The sequence below is a fragment of the Artibeus jamaicensis genome, unplaced genomic scaffold (assembly GCF_021234435.1).
Source record: "Artibeus jamaicensis isolate MK-2021 breed Jamaican fruit bat unplaced genomic scaffold, CSHL_Jam_final contig_558, whole genome shotgun sequence".
In the NCBI taxonomy this organism is placed as follows: Eukaryota; Metazoa; Chordata; class Mammalia; order Chiroptera; family Phyllostomidae; genus Artibeus; species Artibeus jamaicensis.
Window position 1 is genome coordinate 2,293,929 of NW_026521886.1, and position 25,297 is coordinate 2,319,225.

Genomic DNA, 25,297 nt, shown 5'->3' on the forward strand with positions numbered 1-25,297 from the left:
CCATTCCAGATAGCAAGTACCAGACAGAAAACATCTATCTAAAGCCATACCCTAAACAGTTCTCCAATTTACTTACTTGAAGCTTATAAGCCCTTTTCTTTTTTCCCCCCACCAAATTACAGAGCAAATAATTGGTTCTAACAGAGTAAACTACATTCCACTCAAAGAGACTAGAGATATAATTCTGTTGAGAAGCAATCTCTTCCTTGTTTACTAAGGATTGTTCTAGGGATGGTAATAGAAAAAATAAAATAAAATAGTCTTTGCCTACATGAAGCTTACTGTCAGGGAGGTAGAGAAACCAAAAGTCACAATGTAATATAATGAGTTCTCTGATATATGAACAGGCTGCTTAGCAAAACAAAGAAAATGATAAAAAGTAGACATGGAAGGTGGAATCAAGGAAGGCTTCCCAAGAAGATGGCCTATGAGCTCAACAATAAAAGGCAACAGAAATCAATAAATGCAAAAATGAGAATTGCTTCCAAGATAAGAGAACAAACATCGTGAACTCAGAGGATAAAATGGCATTCATTATACGTTCAGTGAGCTACCAATAGTTCTTTAATTCTAAAACACAGTACAAATGAAGAGGCATAGACAGATACAAGGCTAGAAGCAGGCAAAGGTGAGATCATTAAGGACCTTGCATGCCAAGCTAAGGAGTTTAAACTTTATCCCAAAGGTTATGTTGAGCTACAGAGAGATGTTAAACCAGACAGTGACAAGTAATACCTGCTTTTAGAATGAACACAATATAGCAACAATACACAAAAATAACAAAGAAGACTATGCACAGGAAGCCCAGTCTGGTTAACTATTGTGGTTAACTATCGTGGCTTGAACTGAAACAGTGGCAATAAACATGGGCAGGAGATAATTTCCAGACTTAGGAGGTAAAAATAACTAGACATGATAAATGCCTGGATGTGAAGGGGATGACAGAAGAGGAGTCAGGACAATTACAAAGTTCTAATTTGGAGAACTGAGTGTATAGAGGAGTCATATATTCAAAGGAGAGGATACAGATATAGGAACAAGTATAAAAACAAAGATGATGCATTTTCTTTGAAAGAGTTAAATTTATAAAACTTGGACTAAGAATAAAGTTCTGTACTAGCTAGCTGGTAGTTTGCCTCAGGAAATGAATTGGGAAGTATTTTATAAATTTCACAAACACGTAACTTAGCTACTAACAATTCCTGGTGAGACAAACTATTTTTTTAAGATTTTATGTATTTATTTTTAGAGAAAGGGGAAGAGAGGGAGAAAGAGAGAGAGAGAGAGAGAGAGAAATCAATGTGCGGTTGCCCCTTAAGCACCCCCTAGGGAATCTGGCCTGCCACCCAGGCATGTGCCTGGACTGGGAATGGAACCAGGGACCCTTTGGTTTGCAACCGGGCTCAATCCATTGAACCACACCAGCCAAGAAGGCAAACTATTCATTTAAGAGGATGAAACATTATACTGTTTAGCTGAAAAAAGGACAGGCATGAAATGAGGGAACTGATGAGACTGTCCTTTGGAAGAAAGCTAAAGCTTCTTTTCAAAAGTCTTAGGGATTGGAAAAACTAATCCCTTAACTATCAACCCACCCTCCCCTCCCTTAATCTATCAGTACTGTAAGGGATTAGTTCACCCACACTAAAAAGGAAAAATGCTAGACTCCTGAATGAGAACAATCTGCTTCATAAATTACTGAAGCTAAATTGTCGAAGATTTAGAGTGCTTTAGGAAATTACATTTACGTCAGGTATGATATAAAAAGGAATACTCATTATCTGGCTTTTTATGTTTTCACCTTTTTATAAAAGTATCCTTTTTAAATTAATGTATAATATTATGTGCAGGTGTTTTAACAGAGTTCTACTTGTATTTTTGAAATAACTGTGTTGAAAATTAGTGGTACTTTATCTGGATCTTAGCTTAAAACACTTACAAAGTGCTATTCAGTTAAAGACCATGTAACCAAAGCTGATGACAGGTTATTCTAAATAAAAGCAAAGTATCTCTTCCAAAAACTATTCACTTAAGAGTTTAAACTGTACATGGAAATACATTAAAAGTATTATGTTACAGATCACAAATTTCCAGAGCTAATTTCTTATTTCAACTCCAAATGCCATACACAGTTCTTTTAAAAAACACAAATCTGGTCTTGCTGGTTTTCACAATTAAATTGTGTGTTTACATTAAAAATCTGATGATAATATTTCCATATCATCTTTTTAAAAAAACCTACGTAAAATACAAGAAAGCTCAAATGGGTTGAAAGTGGTAAAGACCTAGAGTAAATAACGCCTAAAAGGTTATGTTAAAGATTCAGAAAATAGAAAAGATATGTTAGTATACCTTTAAAATGCTATTTAATCTAGGTCATTACCTATATATATATATCTATCTTCATTTTATATTATAAATGAATCTTAAAATATGTATATGTGAATCAAATTATAAAGTTAATGTATTGATACTTGTTTTTAAAAGATAAGTCTGTCAATCGACTTAATCAAGTATAGAAGTACCATCAAGTTTATAAATTAAGATTGTCAGCTTTAGGATTTATTTTCAAATGGGGCACACCTGCATGTGCAGATTTTATTCAAGACCATTTCCAACTATTTTATTTTAAAGGTTATTGGATTTATTTCTAATAGTGGTAAGTTGAACAAAATCAATACTGAACAACATACCTTTCAGATAAATTAAGGCTTTGGTGAAGAGGCTCTAATTTTTGACATGTCTCTAGGCTGTCAACAGATGTCGAAGGCAATGAGTCTGATTGCACCTTGCTGGCATCACATAAATTAGCATCGTTTCTAGGTAGGGTCTTTCTGAATTTTCGTCCTAAATCCGTCCATAGGACATTCGTCAACATAACTTTGAGTTGCCTGTTACACACATAAATAATTAATACAAACAGTACTAAACAATGAGTAATGCATGAATTCATCACAAACTACAACAAATGAAAATCTCCAGGAATTCTAAATTTCAGTTCTTTAAACAATTAAACAGAATAGTACATATCATAAGAAATGTGCCTAACCATTCTCAAATATACATTAAAAAGCAAAGCCTATTTCACTTAAATTGGGATTTTTTTCAGAATTCTGTCTGTTATACTACAACTGTAGTCACACACACACGTACAGCTGTTGGATTCCTAGTAACCCATTAGGGCCTCCTACTCTCACTGCTAAAGGAACAGTGCACATCTGCACAGCTCACACAGAAGCAACCACTCTGCACTAAACATGTTTCTCTTTAACATTTATTGACTTGGAGAACATTATTAAATCCAAGGGTGCAACGATACATCATCTACAGCATTAAGCCTATATGGTCTTAAACTACAGATATAATTTTACCTTATTTCTAAAAGTAGGCCAATTTAAAACATTTACTTTTATTGTACCTATAACAATTTCAAAATTAGAATGATAAATTCAAGTATTTCCAGCTTTTTGCCTCATGACATTTTCCCCATTATTCATTCAATACATCTTTGGGCTGATGATCACGGAATCATGGAATAGTTTTTCCAGTAGTGTAAAAGGCTACCAAGTAGTCTTGAAACAATGCCAAATAAGGAATGGCTGAAAGAACTAGAAATATTTAATCATAAGAGTATCTATTCTACTCCCTGATACCAGTTTTAGGTTTTGGTTGTTTGTTGAACAAACAAACAAATATGAACAAACAAAAAGCAACGTGCTCATGTATTTTAAAGATATAATTATCTCAAGTCGTATGTTTCCCCCAGCCACTTGGGACTATGTCTCCGGGTCCTCTGAAAGGAGGGGTTACCAGTCTTCAGGGGAACCTCCATACAAAGCACTGAAACTCCAAACACTTTGAGATTTTAAAAATTAACCTTTAGGTTTTAGAATTATTATTAAGGAATAAGGACATGAGTGGTATTTCTTTGAATGAGTAAGAATTCATTCTTTTTTCAACAAATACTTACTGAATACCCGCTAGCAGAATAACTCTAAATCTGGAGATTCAGCAATGAACAAGATGGTTACAGTTCTCCCTTCATAGTATTTATATTCCAGAGAAGAATTACCCAATTAATTACAATTGTGATGAGTGATATGAAGGAAAAGTACAGATAGCCGCACTTTATCTGAACCAAGTCGGGAGAGGTTTTACTGAGAACACAGCATTTAAGCGAAAACCTCAAAGCACAGGCACTTTCCTTTTCCAAAGGAAACAGGTAGAAAATGAAGAGTTATCCAAAAGCTGGGGCAAAATTATCAAATGGCTCTGATATGAGTAATGCTTGTTAAAGGAAATTAAATGACTTACCTGGTTCAAGTGCTTAGAATGAAAAATGTGTATAAGACAAGGATGGGCAGTTTAGGTGGTACCCTGCAGACTATACTAAGGATATGAGACTTCAACAATAGAAATCTAGTTTTAACAAGAGAATGATGAGCTCAGGGATGCATTTTTAGAAGATCACTTTGCCCTGGCTGATGTTGCTCAGTGGACTGAGCACTGCTTGTGGACCAAAAGGTTGCTGGTTTGATTCCCAGTCAGGGTACAGGCCTGGGTTGTGGGCCAGGTCCCAGTTGGTGATGAGACACAGCTGAGTGATGTTTCTCTCCCTTTCTCTCTCCTTTCCCCTCCCTCTAAAAATAAATAAATAAAATATTAAAAGATCGCTTTAATCTTTTATGAAGAATGAACTGGGTGCACTGAAGTCAAAGGACAATAAGAATGAATTTGGGCACACAATGGTGACTTTATCGGGGTAGATGAGTGGAACGGTGGAAGCAGAAACCAGAACACAATGAGATGAGAACTGGGAAAGAGACACAAAAATACACACGGTTGACATGCGACTGTGAACAGAGGATACAGGATAAAACCTGAGGACAGATGTGAGGTGCATGAAAGATTTCTTAGTTATTTAGCTTAAGATAGAAAATATCTGTGTAAGTTTAAGAACTTATGAGAAAAGGTAAACAGAGTAGAAGAGGTTGAAGATACAGGAGACTGAGTAATTAAAATGTAAGTTTCCTAGGAAATGACCTAAGAATGGCCAATATTTACTGAATATGCACTATGTATCAGACACTATGCTAAGCATTTTACAATAATTTACTTCATTTAATCCTCACAATTATTCTATGAGGTAGAATAGTACTGTTTTTCTGCAAGACCAAATAAAATGATTAATAACTAAGCCCAAAATCCAAGATGGTGGCAAAGTAGGTGGAAGCTACACTAACCTCCCAGGACCAAAGTGGAATCACAACTAAATTATTAAAAAATCATCCTGAATAACCAACTGATGACTAGCTGGAGAGAAGCCTTATAAACAAGGACTTACAGAAGAAGCCACATTGAAACTGGAGGGAGTGCAAGGGCACAAGAAGGCTGGCTAGCCTCCCACCAGCGGCAGCTGAAGTTCTGGAGGCATATCTCAGCTGGAGGGGGGGGGAGTTGGGGAGGGGTGGTTCCCCAAGAAAAGTGTAAAGTCTAAACCCCAAGCCAGGCTCCCCAACCTAGAGCACCAGAACCAGGAAAGGTGCCCACATAACATCCAGCTGTAAAAATCAGCAGGGTTTGTGTCTGGCAGGGAGGACAGCAGAAGATGCAGTCACCCTCTTAAAAGTCCAATGCACAAAACTGTTTGCAGCTACTTACCCTGGGCTTTGGCAGAGACAGGGAAGAGTGTACTACAGCCATATGAGGACAGTCTGGGGCTGGTAACTCTGGGGAGAGTGCTGCAGGGTCAGCTTCAGGAATTTCTGTGCTCAGTCATTCCCCATATCACAGAAGCCATCTTTCTAGAAATCCCTTTTGTCCCACCGTGTGGAGCACAAACCCAGCTGAACAGTACAGCCAAAGGCTCTTGGGAAAACCTAACAGACTAAACCTAACTGACAACCTGGAGGTGGAAGCGGATTTCTTTCTGGGTGCTTTAGGACTTTTGCTGACCTGCCCCCAGGATGAGAGCTAGTAAAAGCCAGCCTTGGTGGACAGCTTGGTCCTTTCCATATGCACCCACACCCAGTAGAGAGAACCAGAGCTATGGATAGCTAACAGCTCCAAACAGATTGCCCAGGGCCAGTCACAGAAGCGTGTGACATAGCACAGTGCACCAGTCTTTGCAGATCTACCTAATACATAGAAACAAAGACAAAGAGGCAACCAAAATAGAAAGACAAAACTATAGGCCCCAAATGAAAGAACAAGAGAATTCTCCAGAAGAAGAGCTAAATGAAATGGACCAAACAATTTATCAGATATAAAGTAACAACTATAAGGATGTTCAAGCATGAAAAAGGACATAGCAACCATAAAAGAAGACCAATGAGTGGAAGAAGCCAAACATCAAAGAACATACACACTATGTTTTTATATATTTGCAACTTTAGCAAGATAAACCTAATCTTTGGTAAGACAGCAGATCAGTAATTGCCTAGAGTCAGAGGTGGCTGGGTTGGAGGGTAAAAGGGAAAGGGCATGTGGAAACTATCTGATGTACTGGATGTCCCACAGATTGTGGTGGTGGTACTATGAGACTGCAAATTTGTAAAACTCATCAAAATATACACACAAAATACACATATTTTATATGCAAATTATACAATAAAGGTAATTAAAGGCCATTAGAAAATGCAAAAATATATTACCTTAAGAAAATGACGACTTCCAGACAAAATGGAGGCATAGATGGAAACACTGTGCCTCCTCACACAACCAAATTTAAGGACAACAAAGATTCAGAAACAAAAATACAACCAGAACAGACAGAAAATTGAACTGTACTGAAGTCCGACAACAATGACCATCCAGACCAGTAAGATGGGCAAAGTTGGTGGCCAGCAGAGAGGGGTCGCAGCAGGAAACGTGGTAGTTGGGAGACCCAGACATGGGGAGGAAATGAGCAAACCCAGTGAGGCGCATAAGGTGGTTAGGGGGCCGTGGACACACATTCACACACAGATAAACCAGGCAAAAAACAGGCAGCAAGACAGACCACGCAACTGAGGGCCCCAGCAATATGGGAAATAATGCCTAAAAGCACCAACTGAAAAAACTTGAGGTGCCAGGAGAGACTTCCAGCCTCACCGGAGAGTTCGTTCGAGAGACCCACAGGATCCTAAAATGTACACAAGACCTCCCACCCGGGAACCAGCACCAGAGGGCCCAATTTGCTTGTGAGAAGCGGCAGAAGGGACCAAAATCTGAAAGAGCACGAAGCAAGCGCCATTATTCCCTCTCTGACCCCGGCCCCCACATATAGCATCACAACACAGCAATGTGGTTGCCCTGCCCTGGTGAACAACTAAGGCTCCGCCTCTCATAGGTAACAGGCGCAACCTGACCAAAAATGGGTCAAATGGAAGAACAATCAAAGCCCCAGAGCCAATACTTTTAAGCAACCAAGAGATAGCCAACTTATCAGATGCACAATTCAAAACACTGGTGATCAGGATGCTCACAGAATTGACTGATTTTGGTCTCAGATTACATGAAAAAATGAAAGCTATGCAAAGTGAAATGAAGGAAAATGCATAGGGAACCAACAGTGATGGAAAGAAAACTGGGACTAAAATCAAGGGAGTCAACCAGAAGGAAGAAAGAAACAGAAAACAATGAAGAAACAAGAATTCAAAAAAAATGAGGAGTCTTAGGAACCTCCAGGACATCTTTAAACACTCCAACATCAGAATCATAGAGGTACCAGAAGGGGAAGAGGAACAGCCACGAGCGGAAAACATATTTGAACAAATAATAAAGGATCACTTCCCCAATCTGACAAAGAAAATAGACTTCCAGGAAGTCCAGGGAGCTCAGAGTCCCAAAGAAGGTGGACCCAAGAAGGAGCACAGCAAGGCACATCATCATTACATTAGCCACAATTAAAAGGAAGGAGAGAATTCTAGAAGCAGCAAGAGATAAGGGGACATTCACCTACAAAGGAGTTCCCATCAGACTGTCAGCGATTTCTCAAAAGAGACCTTACAGGCAAGAAGGGGCTGGAAAGAAGTATTCCAAGTCACGAAATGCAAGGACCTACATCCAAGATTGCTCTATCCAGCAAAGCTATCATTTAGAATGGAAGGGCAGATAAAGAGCTTCTCAGATAGGAGCAAATTCAACGAGTTCATCATCATCAAGCCCTTATTATATGAAATGTTAAAGAGACTTATCTAAGAAAAAGATAAAAAATATGAACAGTGAAAGGACAGCCAATTCATAGTTATTAACAACCACACCTAAAACAAAAGCAAACTAAGCAGACAGCTAGATCAAGAGCAGAGCCACAGAAATGGAGATCACATGGAGGGTTAGCAACAGGGGAGTAGGAGAAGGAGAAGGGGAGAATAAGGTACAGAGAATAAGTAGCATAGATGGTGGGGAGAAAATAGACAGGGGGAAGGCAAGAGCAGTGTGGGAAATGTAGAAGCTAAAGAACTTATGACACATGCACATGAACTAAAGGGGGCACATGGAGGGAGAATGAAGGGGAATGAAGGGGGGAAATGGGACAATTGTAATGGCATAATCAATAAAATATATTTTTAGAAAATGCAAAAAAAAGAAAATGAGCCCACCTTATTACTTTTCCTCATCAAAGCCAAATCACAAAGTCAAATGACTAATATTTTTATTAACTTAAATCATACAAGTACATTTTATTAAAATTTGTAGATATTTTTTTCTTTTATTGATTCCAGAGAGAGGGGAAGGAGGGAGAAAGAGAAAGAAGAACCTCATTGTGAAAGAGAAACACAAATCAGTTGCCTCTTGTACACACCCCCACTGGGGACAAAACCCACAACCTGGGCATGTGCCATAACTAACAATAGAACCCATGACGTCCCATTTTGGGGGTGACTCCCAACCAACTGAGCCACATGGAGTTAGGGCCACTTTTCAAAATTTGGACTGAAAAATCCATTAGAATAACTTCAGAGCTCTAAATATAATCATTATTACAGTCTGCCTTGAACACCACCTTCCCAGTACAGTCAAACCTTGGTTCTCGAACATCTGCCATCTCAAACAATTCAGTTCTCAACCAAGTTGTTCACAAACAAAATGTTTCATCTGTTGAACACTTTAGTTCTGAACCCAACAACCCTCTAATGCTGATACCTGTATGATCACTCACATGTCTCTGAGGCAACGAACAAAGGAGATTCGGTTTTCAAACTAATCACATCTCAAACAGCCTTCTGGAACAAATTAAGTTCGAGAACCAAGGTTCCACTGTACATGAATTTGTTACCTGGCCCCTGACCGAATATGTTAGCAAGCATCTTTTGAATGAGAAAGGTATTTCAGCTGATTCTTTGAAATTTAAAACACTGACACGAAACACATAGGAGTACACTGCTTTGGACTTTAAGGTACCACGTATATCAGTAGTCGACTGACACTTCAAATCCATAATCCATACAGTTAACATAATTAATAGCATACCTCTCTCCTAGCCCCCTTTCATAATGTCTCAGTACACTCAAGCTATAACAAATATTACAGACTGGGTGGCTTAACAACAAATATGTATTCCTCACAATCCTGGAGAGTAGGGAGTCCAAGATCAAAGCACTGCCAAATTCAGAATGTGGTGACAGCCTACTTTCTGGCCTATAGACAACCATCTTCTCACTGTGTTCTCACCAGGCAAAATGGGTAAGAGAGCCCTCTAGAATCTCTTTTTCGTGAGCATGACTCCCATTCATGAAGACTCCACTCTCATGACCTAATTACCCTCTGAAAGCCCCATTTCCTAACACCATTACACTGAGGATCAGGATTTCCACATAGGAATCTGGGGGAGGGGAGGACAACACAAACATTCAGTCCATAACACATATTTAATTTCAGCTGTACTGTACTTTGAATTTTTATCACCTACTGATGATCATCTTTTACCTCTAAAATTGGTATTTGTACTCATTTCCACCATATTTCCCTGGCAACCAGCACCAGCTTCACAGACATGCAATCTGAACAGTACATAGGGCCCAAACAGTTCAAGGCCCCAAACTTGTTTTAATGTTCTGCTGTTGCTGTCTTGAAAGTCTTAATAATTTTATCTTTGAACTTGTGTTTCCTAAATAAATTGACAGGATAATAGAGCATGCACATGAGCAAGAAGACATTCAAAATGTGTGTATCTACCATATATTGGATGCTCCATATAGAATTCAAAATGTCCATGAGGAGAATATTCTAGTGGACTCACCATATGTGACAGTTCTGTGAGATTTAAAGTGAAAATAAGACAAGCAGAGGCACTGAAAGTCCTGAAAGGCTAAGGCTACATATTTCATTTGAACCATTCAGTGCACACACAAGGTAATGCCATCCTACAAAACATGGATAAACAAGGTACTCTACTGTTTCCTGTATTTTTTTTAATCCTCACCTGAGGACATTTTTTTCTTCACTGCTTTTAGAGAGAGAGGAAGGGAGAGAGAGAAACATTGATCAGTGCTCCCATTTGCACCCAGACTGGGGAATGTACGCTCTCAGACCAGGAACTGAACCCACAAGATAGATATGTGCCCTGAATGGGAACTGAACCTGCAGTGTTTTGATTATGTGACAATGCACCAATCAACTGAGCTGCACTGGCCAGGGTTATATCCTTTCTTACTTGAGATAATTTCTTGTATTAGCAAACCACTTACACTGTAAATGACACTGCAGGAAAGGGAATGAGGACAACTGTGGGTTCCTTTTACTTTCAGTCTTTCCTTACACATCAGTATGCCAAAGGTCAAGTGTACTGGTGAAATGTGGATATATAAAAAAAAGTAAAATAAAAGCAACAGTTAGTTTTGTGCAGCATTTCCACTGCTATGACGAGATTGAAATATATGTATGCAAACTATGAAATATATATTGTAAATGATCATTTAGTAGGTGCATATAAAGGTTCAATGCTCTTATATCTAAATTAAATGTGGGGGGGCATGGGGGTGGGCTGGGATGGGAGTAAAAGACAGAATACTATAACTGAAAAGTAATTAAAAAAATAAATAAATAAGACATATAACCAAAAAATTTTTAAATAAAATAAAATACAGCAAAAGCCAAAAGAAATTTTAAAAGGTTAAATGTCTACTAAAATTGAGGATAATGCTTTTTTTTAAATGTGTAATTTTTGTCAAATCCCCTTGAAGAGGTTAAAAAATAACTTTAATTCAGTCCACTAGAGAAAAATGATTTATTTCATAAAAGGAAGTCTCTGAGAAAGGAATGAATTAGTCATAAGGACCATTAAATCTCCAAAATCGAACAAAGGATTCCACAGGAAATTATATAAATATTAATAAAAATATTACTTTTCCTGAAAAAATAAATAAATAAATGTGACAGTTCACAATATAAATGTGAACAGTAAAATTCATCCTAATTTAAGTTTTTTTTAACTTAGGACATATAAGTATAAACAAAAATACACATATTACAAGTTGAGACAGAGATAAGAAAAAAGTTTTACAATTTAGTGCTGTGCTACGATGAGAATTATATAGCTGTCTCTGGTGAATACATCAAGATGCTGAATGGGTGAAACACCCAAAGAGGTCATGGAAGCTCTGCACCCCAAGCCCATACTTTGTCCTTTATATCTCTTCCATTTGGCTGTTTCTGAATTTATATTCTTTATAATAAACCTGTAAATGTAAATATAAGTAATGTGTTTTCCTGAGTTCTGTGAGCCATTGTAACAAATTCTCAAACCTGAAGAGGGGGTCATGGGAACCCCCAATTTATAACATATCAGTCAGAAGTACTACTGACAAACTTGGGACTTGGAACTGGTATGTGAAGTGAGTACAGTTTTGTTGGACTGAGCCCTCAATTGGAACCTGATGCTAACAGCAGGCAGATATTGTCAGAATTGAACTAACCTGGGTAGAACACGACGTTGTACCCAGAGAGCTGGAGAAATGGTGTTGGAAAATTTGCACGCACTTTGGTGTCAGAAGTGTTGTAAGTAAAAATAACTGTAATTACCTTTAATTAACAACATTTTTTCTGGCTTTATTTTTAACCCTCACCTGAGAACATGCTTCTTGATTTTAGAAAGGGAAAGGAAGGAAGAAAGAGAAAGATCAATGCAAGAAACTCTCCTGCACACACAAACCAGGGATGAACCCACAACACAGGTATGTCCTGCAACCCAGAATCAAACCTGTGACCTTTGGGTTTACAGGATGACAGGCTCCAACAATCTGAGCCACAACAGCCAGGGCTTTTTCTAGCCTTTTTTTTTTTAACCCACACCCAAGGACATTTTTTTATTGCTTCTTAGAAAAAAAAATATTGACATGAGAGAAACATTGATTGGTTGCCTCTGGTATGTACCCACATGGAGGACTACATGTGCCTAAAAAAACAGGGATCATATATGCCCAGACCAGGGATCAAATCTACAAACTTTTGGTTATAGGACAGAGCTCCAACCGAGTCACACCAGCCAGAACCTTTTACAAGCTTTTTGAACAAGGGACAGGCACTGGGGTCACCATTCCCTCCCACTGTTGCAAGACCCACCCTGTCTGGCAGTAATAACTTATAGAGGATTTAAAGAGCCAGTAATGCTTTTTCCTATTCATTTTACTCTTTTTCCCTTCTTGGGGGCCAGACATTAAAGACTGTAACATTCAAAATTAAATGCATAAAAGGGGCAAATCAAAAAGTTAACACATATGCACAAGAAATGGCTCAAAAAAGACCTGACAAGATCTTAAGTTTACAGATTATGCTGAACTTTCAAAACAAGTAAAACTTGAAATAGAGAGTATGGCCCATTCAAACAAACAAAAAAAAAACGACAGAAACTGTCCCTAAAGAAGACTGGATAGCAGGTGTACTAGAGAACCCTCAAAACAGCTCTGTCACGGCTTGTTTCAGCAGCACCTAAACTAAAATTGCAATAATACAGAGAAGATAAGCAGGGATGACAAGCAAGTTTGACAAGCGTTCCATATTTTAAGTAAGAGTTGTATTAAAGATGCTCAAAGAACTAAAGGAAGATTTGGAGAAAGTCAAGATGATACATGAACAAAATGGAAATATCAACAAAGAGGTAGAACATCTAAAAAGAAACAAGAAGGAATTCTAGATCTAAAAGACAATAATTAAAATAAAATTCACAAGAATACAAAAGCAAATTTCAGCAAACAGAAGAATCGATAATTTGGAAGAATGTGTTAGTGACTGTCTTCCCAATTTTACAGAAAAGCAATTAAGGATTACAGGTTATGTCAATTACCCTTCATAAGCATTATCTACACCTTAGGAGGAGAGTGTAAGAACCCAGAGCTAGTAGCAACCAAAAATTTACCAAACAAAAAGAAAAATCAACAAACTTAAAGATACATCAGTGGAAATTCAGGTCTGAAGAACAAAAAGAAACAGACAAAAGAAAATTAACATAAACAAAGGGATAAGTGAGACACCACCAAATTGACCAACTTACACAATGTGCCAAGAAGAAAAGAAACAGAGAAAAAAAATATGAGGAAAAAATGGCTTAAAACATCCCAAGTAGCACTTCCTGTCAAGATGGTAGCATAGGCAAACATAGCTTGCCTTTTTTCGCACAACCACATCAAAATTACAACTAACATATACAACAACCATCACTCAGAACTGCCAGCAACTGAGTTGAATGGAAGTCTGACAACAACAACAAAATCAAGTTGAATAGAAGTTTGACAACTATGGAATTAAAGAAACCACATCCATCGAGACTGGTAGGAGGGACGTTGATAAGGAACAGGCTGGTCTAACAACTACATGGATAAAACTTTGGGAGGAATGTCTCAGGAGCAAGGAGTCCCAACCCACACCAGGCTCCACAGCCTAGGATTCCAGTACTAGGAAGAGAAGTCCCCACAACTTCTGGCTACAACAACCAGGAAGGACTGAGTCGGTGGAAGAAACTGCAGAAGCACCAAGCAGTTCGTCTTAAAGAACCCGCACAAGGTCTCACCTACTCAGGCTCACTCACTCTGAGCTCCAGCAGTGGGGTAGCAGCTTGAAGGACACCAGTGACATACAGGGAAAAACTGAAGAGTCGGGCATCAAGGTGAGAGGCAATCATCCCTTTGCTAAACCTTCCCCTCACAGAGCTGGTAAACTGGTGCCATATCTGAGACTACATCACCCTGGCTAATACAGTTTGACCCGCAAGATCCCCAGAGATCCCATCCCATCCAACTACACAAGCTCACCCAAGCTGTTTTTCCATATGAAAGGCTGGTCTTGGTCCCTGCATCACAAATTCCTGAATCTTATCAAACAAGAAACAAGTATCTTCAGTGAGCCCCATGCCCCACACAAGTAGCAGCCAGCTTATATTCACAGCTTGGCTTCTCCTGGGAATCTCCAAGCCCAGCACAAGTAGCAGCCCAAGCACAAGTATCTCAGATTGCTCTTATCTCACAAGAGCTCAGGCAGGGTGGCCCCAGGAAAAACACTGGCAGGAGCTGACAGTGGCCTGTACCACCTGGGAAACCCCAGGACCAGCGCACCCAGTGGACAGATGCAGACCACTTCAGAGCACCAATACCCTGCTCAGGCATAGGTGATTTTCCACAGACAGAAGAGGCTGGTGGTCAGTGGTGCTTGCAACTGACTAGCTTGGGTAAATCCCTCCCACTGATCAGCCAACAGCAACCAAAGCTCAACTACAAGAGAAAAGTGTACTCAACCCACACAAAGGGTGTACCTCAAGTATTTATTTGTGTGATAGGGGAGGCTGTGCCATTGGACCCTACAGGACACATACTACATTAGGCCACCCTACCAAAACAGAGAGTCACAGCATCCCCACTTAATACAAAGAACCAGAGAGGCTGCCAAATGAGAGAAAAAAGAAACATGGCGCAAATGAAAGTGTAGAACAAAACTCCAGAAAAAGAACTTAACAAAATGTAGTTGAGCAATCTATCAGCTGCAGAATTGAAAACACTCATTATAAGGATGCTTAAAGGAAGTTGGTGAGTAAATCAACAGCATAAAAAAGATCCAGGCAGAAATGAAGAGTACTCTAATGAAATAGAGAATAAGTTACAGGGAATCACAGTAAAGTGGATGAAGCTGAAAATCAAATCAATAATATGGAACATAAGGAAACAAAGAACCAATCAGAACAACAAAAGAAAAGAGTCCAAAAAAAAAAAAGAGAGAGAGTATAAGGAGCCGTTAGGACAACCTCAAGTATGCGACAATTTGCATTAAAAAGATGTCAGAAGGACAAGAGAAAGAGTAAGAAATTGGAAACCTACTTGAAAAAATAATGAAAGAAAACTTCTCTAACTTGGTAAAGGAAATAGACATCAAGTCCAGTAAGCACAGAGAGTTCTAAACAAGATGAATGCAAACAGGCCCACAAGAGAAATCATAATTCAAATCTCAAAAGTTAAGGATAAAGACAGACTCTTAAGAGCAGCAAGAGAAAAGAAGTTAGTTACCAGATGGTTGCCAGATGGGATGGCAGAGGGAGAAAATGGGTGAAGAGGTGAGGGGATTAAGGACAAATAGGGAGACTTCCGGTCAAGATGAAGGTGTAGGTGGAAATACTGTACCTCCTCACACAACCAAGTTTAAGGACAACAAAGATTTAGAAAACAAAAACACAACCAAAACAGACAGAAAATGGAACTGTACTGAAGTCCGACAACAATGAACCATTCATCCAGAATGGTAAAAGGGGCAGAGTCGGCAGCCAGCAGAGAGGGGTGACAGCAGGAAAAAGTGGTGGCCGCAGATCGACCCAGAAGCACAAGCGGCAGTTGGCTAATCCAAGGCATGGAGTGGCAATGCGCAGACCCAGTGAGGGCACAAGGCAGCTGGCTGACTGTAGTCACACATTCACATACAGATAAACCACCGGAAAAAGTGAACCAGTGAGACAGACCGCTCAACCCAAGGCCACAGCAACAGGAATTAAAGCCTAGGAGCACTGATTAAAAAAACTTTTGGGGGTTGAGGTACTAGGAGGGGTTCCCAGCCTCACAGGAGATTTGGGTGGAGAGACCCACAGGGTCCTAGAGCATGCACAGGCCCACATACCTAGGAACCAGCACCAGGAAGGGCCCAATTTGCTTGTGGGAGGCAGCAGAGGGGACCGAGGTCCGATAGAAAGCTAACAAATGCCACTGCTCTGTCTCTGACTCAGCCCCCAGTCACAACCCAGCGACTGGGTTGAACTGTCCTGGTGATCACCTAAGCTTTTGTCCCTCATATGTAACAGGCACAACCAGACCAAAACATTATGGCTCAAGCGGAAGAACAGCTCAAAGCCCCAGAGCCAATATTTTAAGCAACCAAGAGATAGCCAACCTATCACATGCACAGTTAAAAATATTGGTGATCAGGATGCTCACAGAACTGGTTGATTTTAGTCACAAATTAGATGAAAAATGAAGGCTACACTAAGGGAAATGAAGCAAAATGCATAGGGAACCAATAGTGATGGAAACAAAACTGGAACTAAAATCAGGAGTGGACCAGAAGGAAGAAAAAACACACCAAACAGAAAAGAAAAAACAAGAATTCAAAAAAAATGAGGAGAGGCTTAGGACCCTCCAGTACATCTTTAAATGTTCCAACAAAAGAATCATAGGGGTACCAGAAGGGGAAGAGGAAGAGCAACAAGTGGAAAACTTATTTGAACAAATAATAAAGAAGAACTCCCCCAACCTGGCAAAGGAAATAGACCTCCGGGAAATCCAGGAAACTCAGAGAGTCCAAAGAAGGTGGACCCAAGGAGGAACACACCAAGGCACATCATCATTACATTAGCCAAAATTACAATGAAGGAGAGAATCCTAGAAACAGCAAGAGATAAGGGGACAGTCACCTACAAAGGAATGCCCATCAGACTATCAGCCTATTTCTCAAAAGAGACCTTACAGGCAAGAAAGGGCTGGAAAGAGGTATTCCAAGTCATGAAATCCAAAGACCTACAACCAAGATTGCTCTATCCAGCAAAACTTTCATTTAGAATGGAAGGACAGATAAAGTGCTTCTCAGATAAGATCAAATTCAAGGAGTTCATCATCACCAAGCCCTTATTATATGAAATGTTAAAGGGACTTACCTAAGAAAAAGAAGTTAAAAAACCTTGAACAGTGAAAGGACAACAAACTCACAGTTATTAACAACCACACCTAAAACGAAAGCAAACTAAAAGGACAGCTAGATCAGGAGTGGAAACATAGAAATGAAGATCTCAAGGAGGGTTAGCAACAGGGGAGTGGGAGGAGGAGAAGGGGGGAGAAGGTACAGAAAATAAGTAGCATAGACAGTAGATAGAAAATAGATGGGGGGCAAGAATAGCACGGGAAATATAGAATCTAAAGGACTTGAGACACATGGACATAAACTAAAGGGGGGGTAATGGTGGGGACGGGGGGGTAGGGTGGAGGAGAATGAAGGGGGGAATAGAACAACTGTAACAGCATAATCAATAAAAAAAAATTTTTAATAATAAAATAAAATTTAAAAATATATATATATACACATAGAAAGATGGTGAAGACGGCAAGCTCACATTCCTGAAATTAAAGAGAACACACACGGTATTACTAACAATCCCGTGTATGGTAATGTAAAAAAAAAAAAAATTGACAAGCTTCAAAATAGATGTCTTTTCCATGCATTCGAGGTCAATGCAACAAGCACCTCTAAAGATTTCCTTCAATGCCAGTGTTGTAACCATCAAGACAAATCAACCACCACCAGTATCTGCCCCTCCAGTCTACCACAGGAGACTTCTATGCAATATGAAAGGCACTGTACAAAAAACCATGACAAGTGGACTAGGTCACAAAAATGCAAAAGACTGCTTCCAACTTTATGATCCCAAAATATTTCAACTTAAAAAAAAAGGAAAAAAAGTGAGCCGATACAACTTGTAAGAAATTAAAACCCGCCCTGGCTGGTGTAGCTCAGTGGATTGAGCACGGGCCTGCAGACCAAACAATCGTAGTTCGATTCCCAGTCAGGGCACATGCCTGGGTTACAGGTCAGTTCCCAGCGAGGGACACATGAGAAGCAACCATACATTGATATTTCTCTCCCTTTCTCCTTCCTTTCCCCTCTAAAGATAAATATAATAAAATCTTTAAAAAATAAATAAAAATCCAAAACTTTTTTAAAAGTTACAAAACTGGGACTTCCAGCCAAGATGGAGGCATAGGTAGACAAACTAAGGACAACAAAAATTTAGAAACAAAGTAACAACTAGAACTGACAGAAAATTGAACTATATGAAAGTTGGACAGTCAAGGAGTTAAAATAGACACATTCATTCATCTTAACCAGTAGGTGGGGTGGAGTTGAGCGGCCAAGCGAAGAGGGGCCAAAGCACAAGAAACACTAACACCGGGACCGCAAGGCACCCCAGGCACACTAAACAGCAGAGGATGGACCCTGGGCACCCAGGCAGTGGCTGGCAGACCCAGGGCACGGGGTGCAAATAGGCAGACCCAGCATGGTGGCATGAAGCAAGGCACTGCGCACAGGGTGGCTGATCAGGCAGCAGTCCCACATTTGCATACAGATAACTGGGGAGCGAGACAAACCACGCAACCCAGGGTCCCAGTGCTGGCAAATAAAGCCTCAAAACACCAACTGAAAACACCTGTGGGGGTTGAGGCACAGGGAGAAACTCCCAGCCTCACAGGAGAGTTTGTTGGAGGTACCCACAGTGTCATAGAATGCACAGAAGCCCACCCACCCTGAGAATCAGCACCAGAAAGGCCCAGTTTGCTTGGGGGAAGTGGTGGAAGGGAAACAGGTCCGACAGAAAGTTGAGCAAAGGCTATTGTTCTCTCTCGACCCCACCCCCAAATACAGCATCACAACACAGAAACGTGAGTTGCCCTGCCCTATTGAAAACCTAAGGCTCACTTCCGCCAAGATGGAGACGTAGATGGAGGATCCACCTCGCCTCTGTGCACAACCAAATCTAAGAACAACTATTTTTAACAGCAGTCACAACCAAGCCACACGGAAAATCGACAATACGGAGTCCAAAGGACAACTAGATACTCGGCTGGACCGGTACGAGGAGCCAGGCCAGCAGCGGAGCAGGTTAGCAAGAAAAAATTCCCGGGGCGGTGCGCGCAGGGAACCGAGGGCGCGATTGCGAGCGAGCTGGCTGCCGGAGCGCACAAAGAAGGGGCGCGGTGGGTCGCTCAGTCGCGCGCATTTACGTGCGTTGAAGCCAGTGAGAAGGGAAGCCGGCGCAGGGCAGCAGGCTCGCGCAATTCCGATCGGATAAACCCCAGGCGTACGGAGTGACTGGAAACGCTGGGCTAGCGGAGAGGAACGCCATCGCTCCCTCTCTGACCCCGCCCCCACACACAGCGTCACAAACCAGCGACCTGGGTCGCCCCGTCCTGGTAAACAACTAAGGCTTCGCTCCGCTCACTTAACAGCGCGAACAGACCAAAAATGGCTCTAGGACAACTCAGAGCCCCAGAACCGATAGACCTAAGTGATGAAGAAATAGCCAGTCTTTCAGATGCACAGTTCAAAACACTGGTTATAAGGATCCTTACAGAACTGGTTGACTTTAGCCACAAATTAGAGAAACATATGGAAGCTAAATTAATTGAAATGAATGGGGATACAAAAGATTCCAATAGTAATGGAAAGAAAATTGGGACTCAAATCAAGGGAGAGAACCAGAAGGAAGAAAAAAATGGTCAAACAGAAAGGAATGAAGAAATAAGAATTCAGAAAAATAAGGAGAAGATTAGGAACCTCCAGGACATCTTTAAACGTTCCAACATCCGAATTATAGGGGTACCAGAAGGGGGGAAAGGCACAACCACCAGTTGAAAAATTATTTGAACAAATAATAAAGGAGAATTTCCCCAAGATGGCAAAGGAAATAGACTTCCGAGAAATCCAGGAAGCTCAGAGAATCCCAAAGAAGTTGGACTCAAGAAGGAACACACCAAGGCACATCATAATTACATTAGCCAAGATTAAAATGAAGGAGAGAATCTTAGAAGCAGCAAGAGCTAAGGGGACAGTCACCTACAAAGGAGTTCCCATCAGACTGTCAGCTGATTTCTCAAAAGAGACCTTACAGGCAAGAAGGGGCTGGAAAGAGGTATTCCAAGTCATGAAAACCAAAGATCTACAACCAAGATTGCTCTACCCAGCAAAACTTTCATTTAGAATGGAAGGACAGATAAAGTGCTTCTCAGATAAGACCAAATTCAAGGAGTTCATCATCACCAAGCCCTTATTATATGAAATGTTAAAGGGACTTACCTAAGAAAAAGAAGATAAAAAAGACGAACAGTGAAAGGACAGCAAACTCACAGTTATTAAGAACCACACCTAAAACAAAAGCAAACTAAGAGGATAGCTAGATCAGGAGCAGAACCATAGAAATGAAGATCTCAGGGAGGGTTAGCAATAGGGGGAGTGGGAGGAGGGGAAGGGGGGAGAAGGTACAGAAAATAAGTAGCATAGACAGTAGATAGAAAATACATAGGGGGAGGGTAAGAATAGTAGGGGAAATACAGAATCTAAAGAAATTGAGACACATGTTCATGAACTAAAGGGGGAAATGGTGGGGGAGGGGTATGCAGGGTGGAGGGGAAGGGAGGGGGGAATAGAGCAAATGTAATGGCATAATCAATAAAAAAATAAAAAATAAAAAATAAAAATAAAAAAAATAAAAATAAATAAAAAAAAAAACCTAAGGCTCCGCCCCTCACATGTAAGAGTTGCGACCAGACCCCCCTCGAAAAAAATGGCTCAAATGGAAGAACAGATCAAAGCCCTAAAGCCAATACATCTAAGCGACCAAGAGATACCGACTTATCAGATGCACAGTACAAAGCACTGGTAATCAGGATGCTCACAAAATTGGTTGAATTTGGTCTCAAATTACATGAAAAAATAAAAGGTCAACTAAGTGAAATAAAGGAAAATGCAAGGGAACCAATAGTGATGGGAAGAAAACTGGGACTCAAATCAATAAAGTAAACCAGAAAGAGGAAAGAAACAGCCAAACAAGAAAGAATGAAGAAACAGGAATTAAAAAAAATGAGGAGAGGCTTAAGAACCTCCAGGACATCTTTAAACATTCCAACATCCAAATGATAGGGGTACCAGAAGGGGAAGAGGAAAAGCAACAAGTGGAAAATTTATTTGAACAAATAATAAAGGAGAACTTCCCCAACCTGGCTAAGGAAATAGACTTCCAGGAAGTACAGGAAGCTCAGAGTCCCAAGGAAGGTGGACCCAAGGAGGAACACACCAAGGCACATCATAATTACATTAGCCAAGATCCAAATGAAGGAGAGAATCCTAGAAGCAGCAAGAGATAAGGAGATAGTCACCTACAAAGGAGTTCCCATCAGACTGTCAGCTGGTTTCTCCAAAAAGACCTTACAGGAAAGAAGGGGCTGGAGAGAAGTATTTGAAAGGAAAGGACCTACATCTAAGATTGTTCTATCCAGCAAAGCTTTCATTTAGAATCAGAGGACAAATAAAGTGCTTTTCAGATAAAGTCAAGTTCAAGGAGTTCATCATCATCAAGCCCTAATTACATGAAATGTTAAAGGGACTTATCTAAGAAAAAGAAGATAAAAAACATGTAAATGATAGCAAACTCACTATTATTAACAACCACATCTAAAACAAAAACAAACTAAGCAAACAAGTTAGAATAGGAACAGAATCACAGAAACAGAGATCACATGGAGGATTATCAACAGGGCAGGGGGAGAGGGGGGAAAGGTACAGAGAATAAGTAGCATAGATGGTAGGTAGAAAATAGACGGATGGGGAGAATAAAAACAGTATGGAAAATGTAGAAGTTAAAGCACTTACATGTATGACCATGGACATAAAATAAAGGGGAGGAATGTGGGTGGAAGGGGGTGTACAGAGTGGAGTGAAGGGGAGAAATGGGACAACTGTAATAGCATAATCAATAAAATATATTTCAAAAAATAAATAAATAAATATACCACAATGAGACATTATCTCACACCTGTCAGAATGGCTATCATCAATAAAGCAACAAACAAGTGCTGGTGAGGATTTGGAGAAAGGGGAACCCTTCTGCGCTGTTGGCAGGAATGCAGATTAGTTCCGCCACTATGGAAAGCGATATGAAGATAAAAGCAGTATGAAGATACCACAAAAAATTGAAAATGGATCTGCCTTTTGACCCAGCGATTCCACTTCTGAGAACATATCCGAAGGAACCCAAAACACTAATTCCAAAAGAACATAAGCACCCTTATGTTCACTGGAGTGCTATTTACAATCACCAAGATATGGAAGCAGCCCGAGTGTCTACCAATAGATGAATGGCTAAAACAACTATGGGACATTTACACAATGGAATACTATTCAGCTATAAACAAGAAGAAATTTTTACCCTTTGTGATAGTATGGATGAACCTGGAGAACATTATGCTAAAAGCAAATTGAGCCAGTCAGAGAAAGACAAATACCATATGATTTCACTCATATGTGGAATCTAATGAACAAACTGAACTAACAAGCAAAATAAAGACAGACCCACAGAGAGCAGGTTGACAGCTAAAAAGTGAGAGGAGGTTAGGGAGTGTAGGGACTGAGAAAAAAGGAAAAAGGACTCATGGTCATGGACAACAGTATAGTGACTGCAGGGGTATAGAGGGTTTAAGGGGACTAAATGGTAAAGAAAATGTATAATAAAAAGGTTTTTTAAATTTATTTTTAGAGAGAGGGGCAGGAAAGTAAAAAGAGAGGGAAAGAAACATCAATGTGTGGTTGCCTCTTGCATGTCCCCTACTGGGGACTTGGCCTGCAACCCAGGCATGTGCCCTGACTGGAATCAAACCAATGACCCTTTGGTTCGCAGGCCAGCATTCAATCCACTTAGCCACACCTGCCAGGACCAGTAAAAAAAAATTTTTTTAAATGAAAATCTGGATGAGAGAAAGTATTTGCAAATCATGTACCTGATAAGGACTTGTACCAGAATATATAAAGGACTTTTACAAATCAACAACAAAAATAAAAACATCCCAATTTCAAAATGGGCAAAGGATATAAATAAATAAATAATGAAATAAAATAAGCAAAGGCTCTAAATAGACATTTCTCCAAAGCAGGTAAAGAAATGACCACCAAGCACATGCATGAAAAGACACTTAATGTTATTAGGAAACACATAAGGAAACCTCGAGACACTGTTTCACACCCACTCGGACATCTACGGAAAGAACAAAAGAGTGAAGGAGGGAGGATTAAGTACTGATGAGGATGGGGGAAAAGCTGGAAAAGTCATATACTGACAATGGAAATGTAAAATGATAGAGTGATTTTGGAAAACAATTCAACAGTTTAATTACAACCTTGAATTCCAATCCTAAGAGAAATAAAAACATAAGTTTACACAAAAACCTGTACAGGAATATTTATGTCAACATCATTCACTATTCCCCAAAAAGTAGAAATCACCCAAGTGTCTATAAACTGGTGAATGGATAAACAAATATCCATACAATAGAATGTTATTCAGCAATAAAAAGAAACAAAGTACTAATACATGCAAGAGCGTACCATATGATTTCATGCATTAAAAATATCCAGAAGAAAACCTATAGAAACAGAAAACAGATTAGTAGTTGACTTGGGCTACAGGTGAGAATGGATACAGGCTTTGGGGGTTTTGGGTGGGATGGTGAGGGCAATTTTGAAAATGTTCTAAAATGAAATTGTGATGATGGTTGCGCAACTCTATAAATGTACTAAAATTATAGACTTTAAATGAGTAAAAGTTAAAATACGTAAATTAAATCGTAATAAAACTATAATTTTTTTAATGTTTTATTTATTTATCTTTAGAGAGAGGGGACAGGAAGGAGAAATAGTAGGAGAGAAACATCAATATGTGGTTGCCTATCATCTGTCCCCTGCTGGGAACTGGCCTGCAACCCAGGCATGTGCCCTGACTAGGAATCGAACCAGCAACACTTTGCTTTATAGGCTGGTGCTCAATCCACTGAGCTACACCAGCCAGGGCTAAAACTGTTAATTTTTAAAAGACCTTGAAAGGTATTACAATCTTCAAAAGTGAGATCAAACACAGTAGACAGGGTTCAAGGTTCTAAAGTTATACAAATATAAAGGAATTTTTTCCTCTCCAGATATATTTTTGTTGTTTTTACTTCCCTGTACAGTAGCAATTTATAAAATGTTTCAGACAGCCTAGCATAACTCAGTATTACTCAAAAATATTAAGTCTACTAATATTAAAATACATTTTCCAGAAATATACTAGCAATATTCCTCCATGTTATAATTAATTAGAACACCTAAATTTTCTTACCTGTGAAATAAGGAAAATACTACTTACATCTCAAAGATTTGTGAAAGTTAAGTAAAATAATTCAAGCTTAACCTAATTCCTAGCATGTAATAAGCTCTCAATATGTTACCTGCCATAATTATAAATAGAGGGTATTCAGATCCAACCTGAAAATATTACTCATGTACACCATTAGTAATATGCCAAAATGCATTAGTGGGATAGAAAGAACAGTGACTTGGTAAGAACCTTACATTACCAGAGAACTAAGTCCATGACTACAAACACTATAAAGCTAACTGGTAGTGAAAATGAGATCAAAAGAGGGAAAAACTCCTGGAGAATAAGTCAGTTGGTTCTTGTCTAAAGAAGTTAATAATCAAAAGCTCTAAAGAACCTTCAGTAAAGGTACAGAAAAACTAAAGTCCAGAGAGAGAGGTACTCCCTCCTAAATTTATGCCACTGGGATTTGGTTAGGTCTTCTTTATCATACATTAGAGATTATTTTTTAATCCACTTTTTTAGAGTACATTTATTAAAGCTGGGGACAGTGAAACAAGGAAGGGCTTAGACCAGAACAAGTAGGAGAGAACAAGGCAGGGCTGCTATCAGCTCGATAGCAAGTCAGAAAAAAAGGGGGCTAGGTTCCAGGGTTAGTCTAGGAAGAGCAGCTGCTGCTGCCCATTGCTCTGCTCTCCGAAAGTCTCGTGGAGACTCAGGAGATATACACCCACCTCAGGAGATGAGTGGGAAGACAGGTGTAAGCATACTTTCAGAACAAAGAATGCAAAAAACTCCACTTTTAAATATGCAAGCACATTTCCCCACAAATACAATGCAGAAGCATCTTATGAGCATTTTAACTTTGTGAAGTTGAACTAATGCAACATAGCTACAATTTCTGAACTAATACAAAGCCCTCCAAATTAAAAAAACTTGTCGAAAATCCCATTCTAT

The 25,297-nt window shown here is 39.6% G+C and overlaps 1 protein-coding gene and 1 pseudogene across 6 annotated transcripts in view; one reads left to right on the forward strand and one right to left on the reverse strand.

The window, feature by feature from the left end:
• SENP7 (SUMO specific peptidase 7) overlaps window positions 1–25,297 on the reverse strand; it is a 151,794-nt gene that overhangs the window by 102,505 nt on the left and 23,992 nt on the right. For 4 of the 6 annotated variants that reach the window (XM_053670309.1, XM_053670306.1, XM_037131628.2 and 1 more), the window contains one exon: window positions 2,694–2,891. The exons of the other annotated variants lie outside the window; for them this stretch is intronic. In XM_053670309.1, coding sequence (XP_053526284.1) covers window positions 2,694–2,891 — 198 coding nt within the window. The remainder of the gene's footprint in view (window positions 1–2,693; window positions 2,892–25,297) is intronic. 6 annotated transcript variants of the gene reach the window in all.
• LOC119039019 (uncharacterized) lies at window positions 12,895–12,984 on the forward strand (annotated as a pseudogene).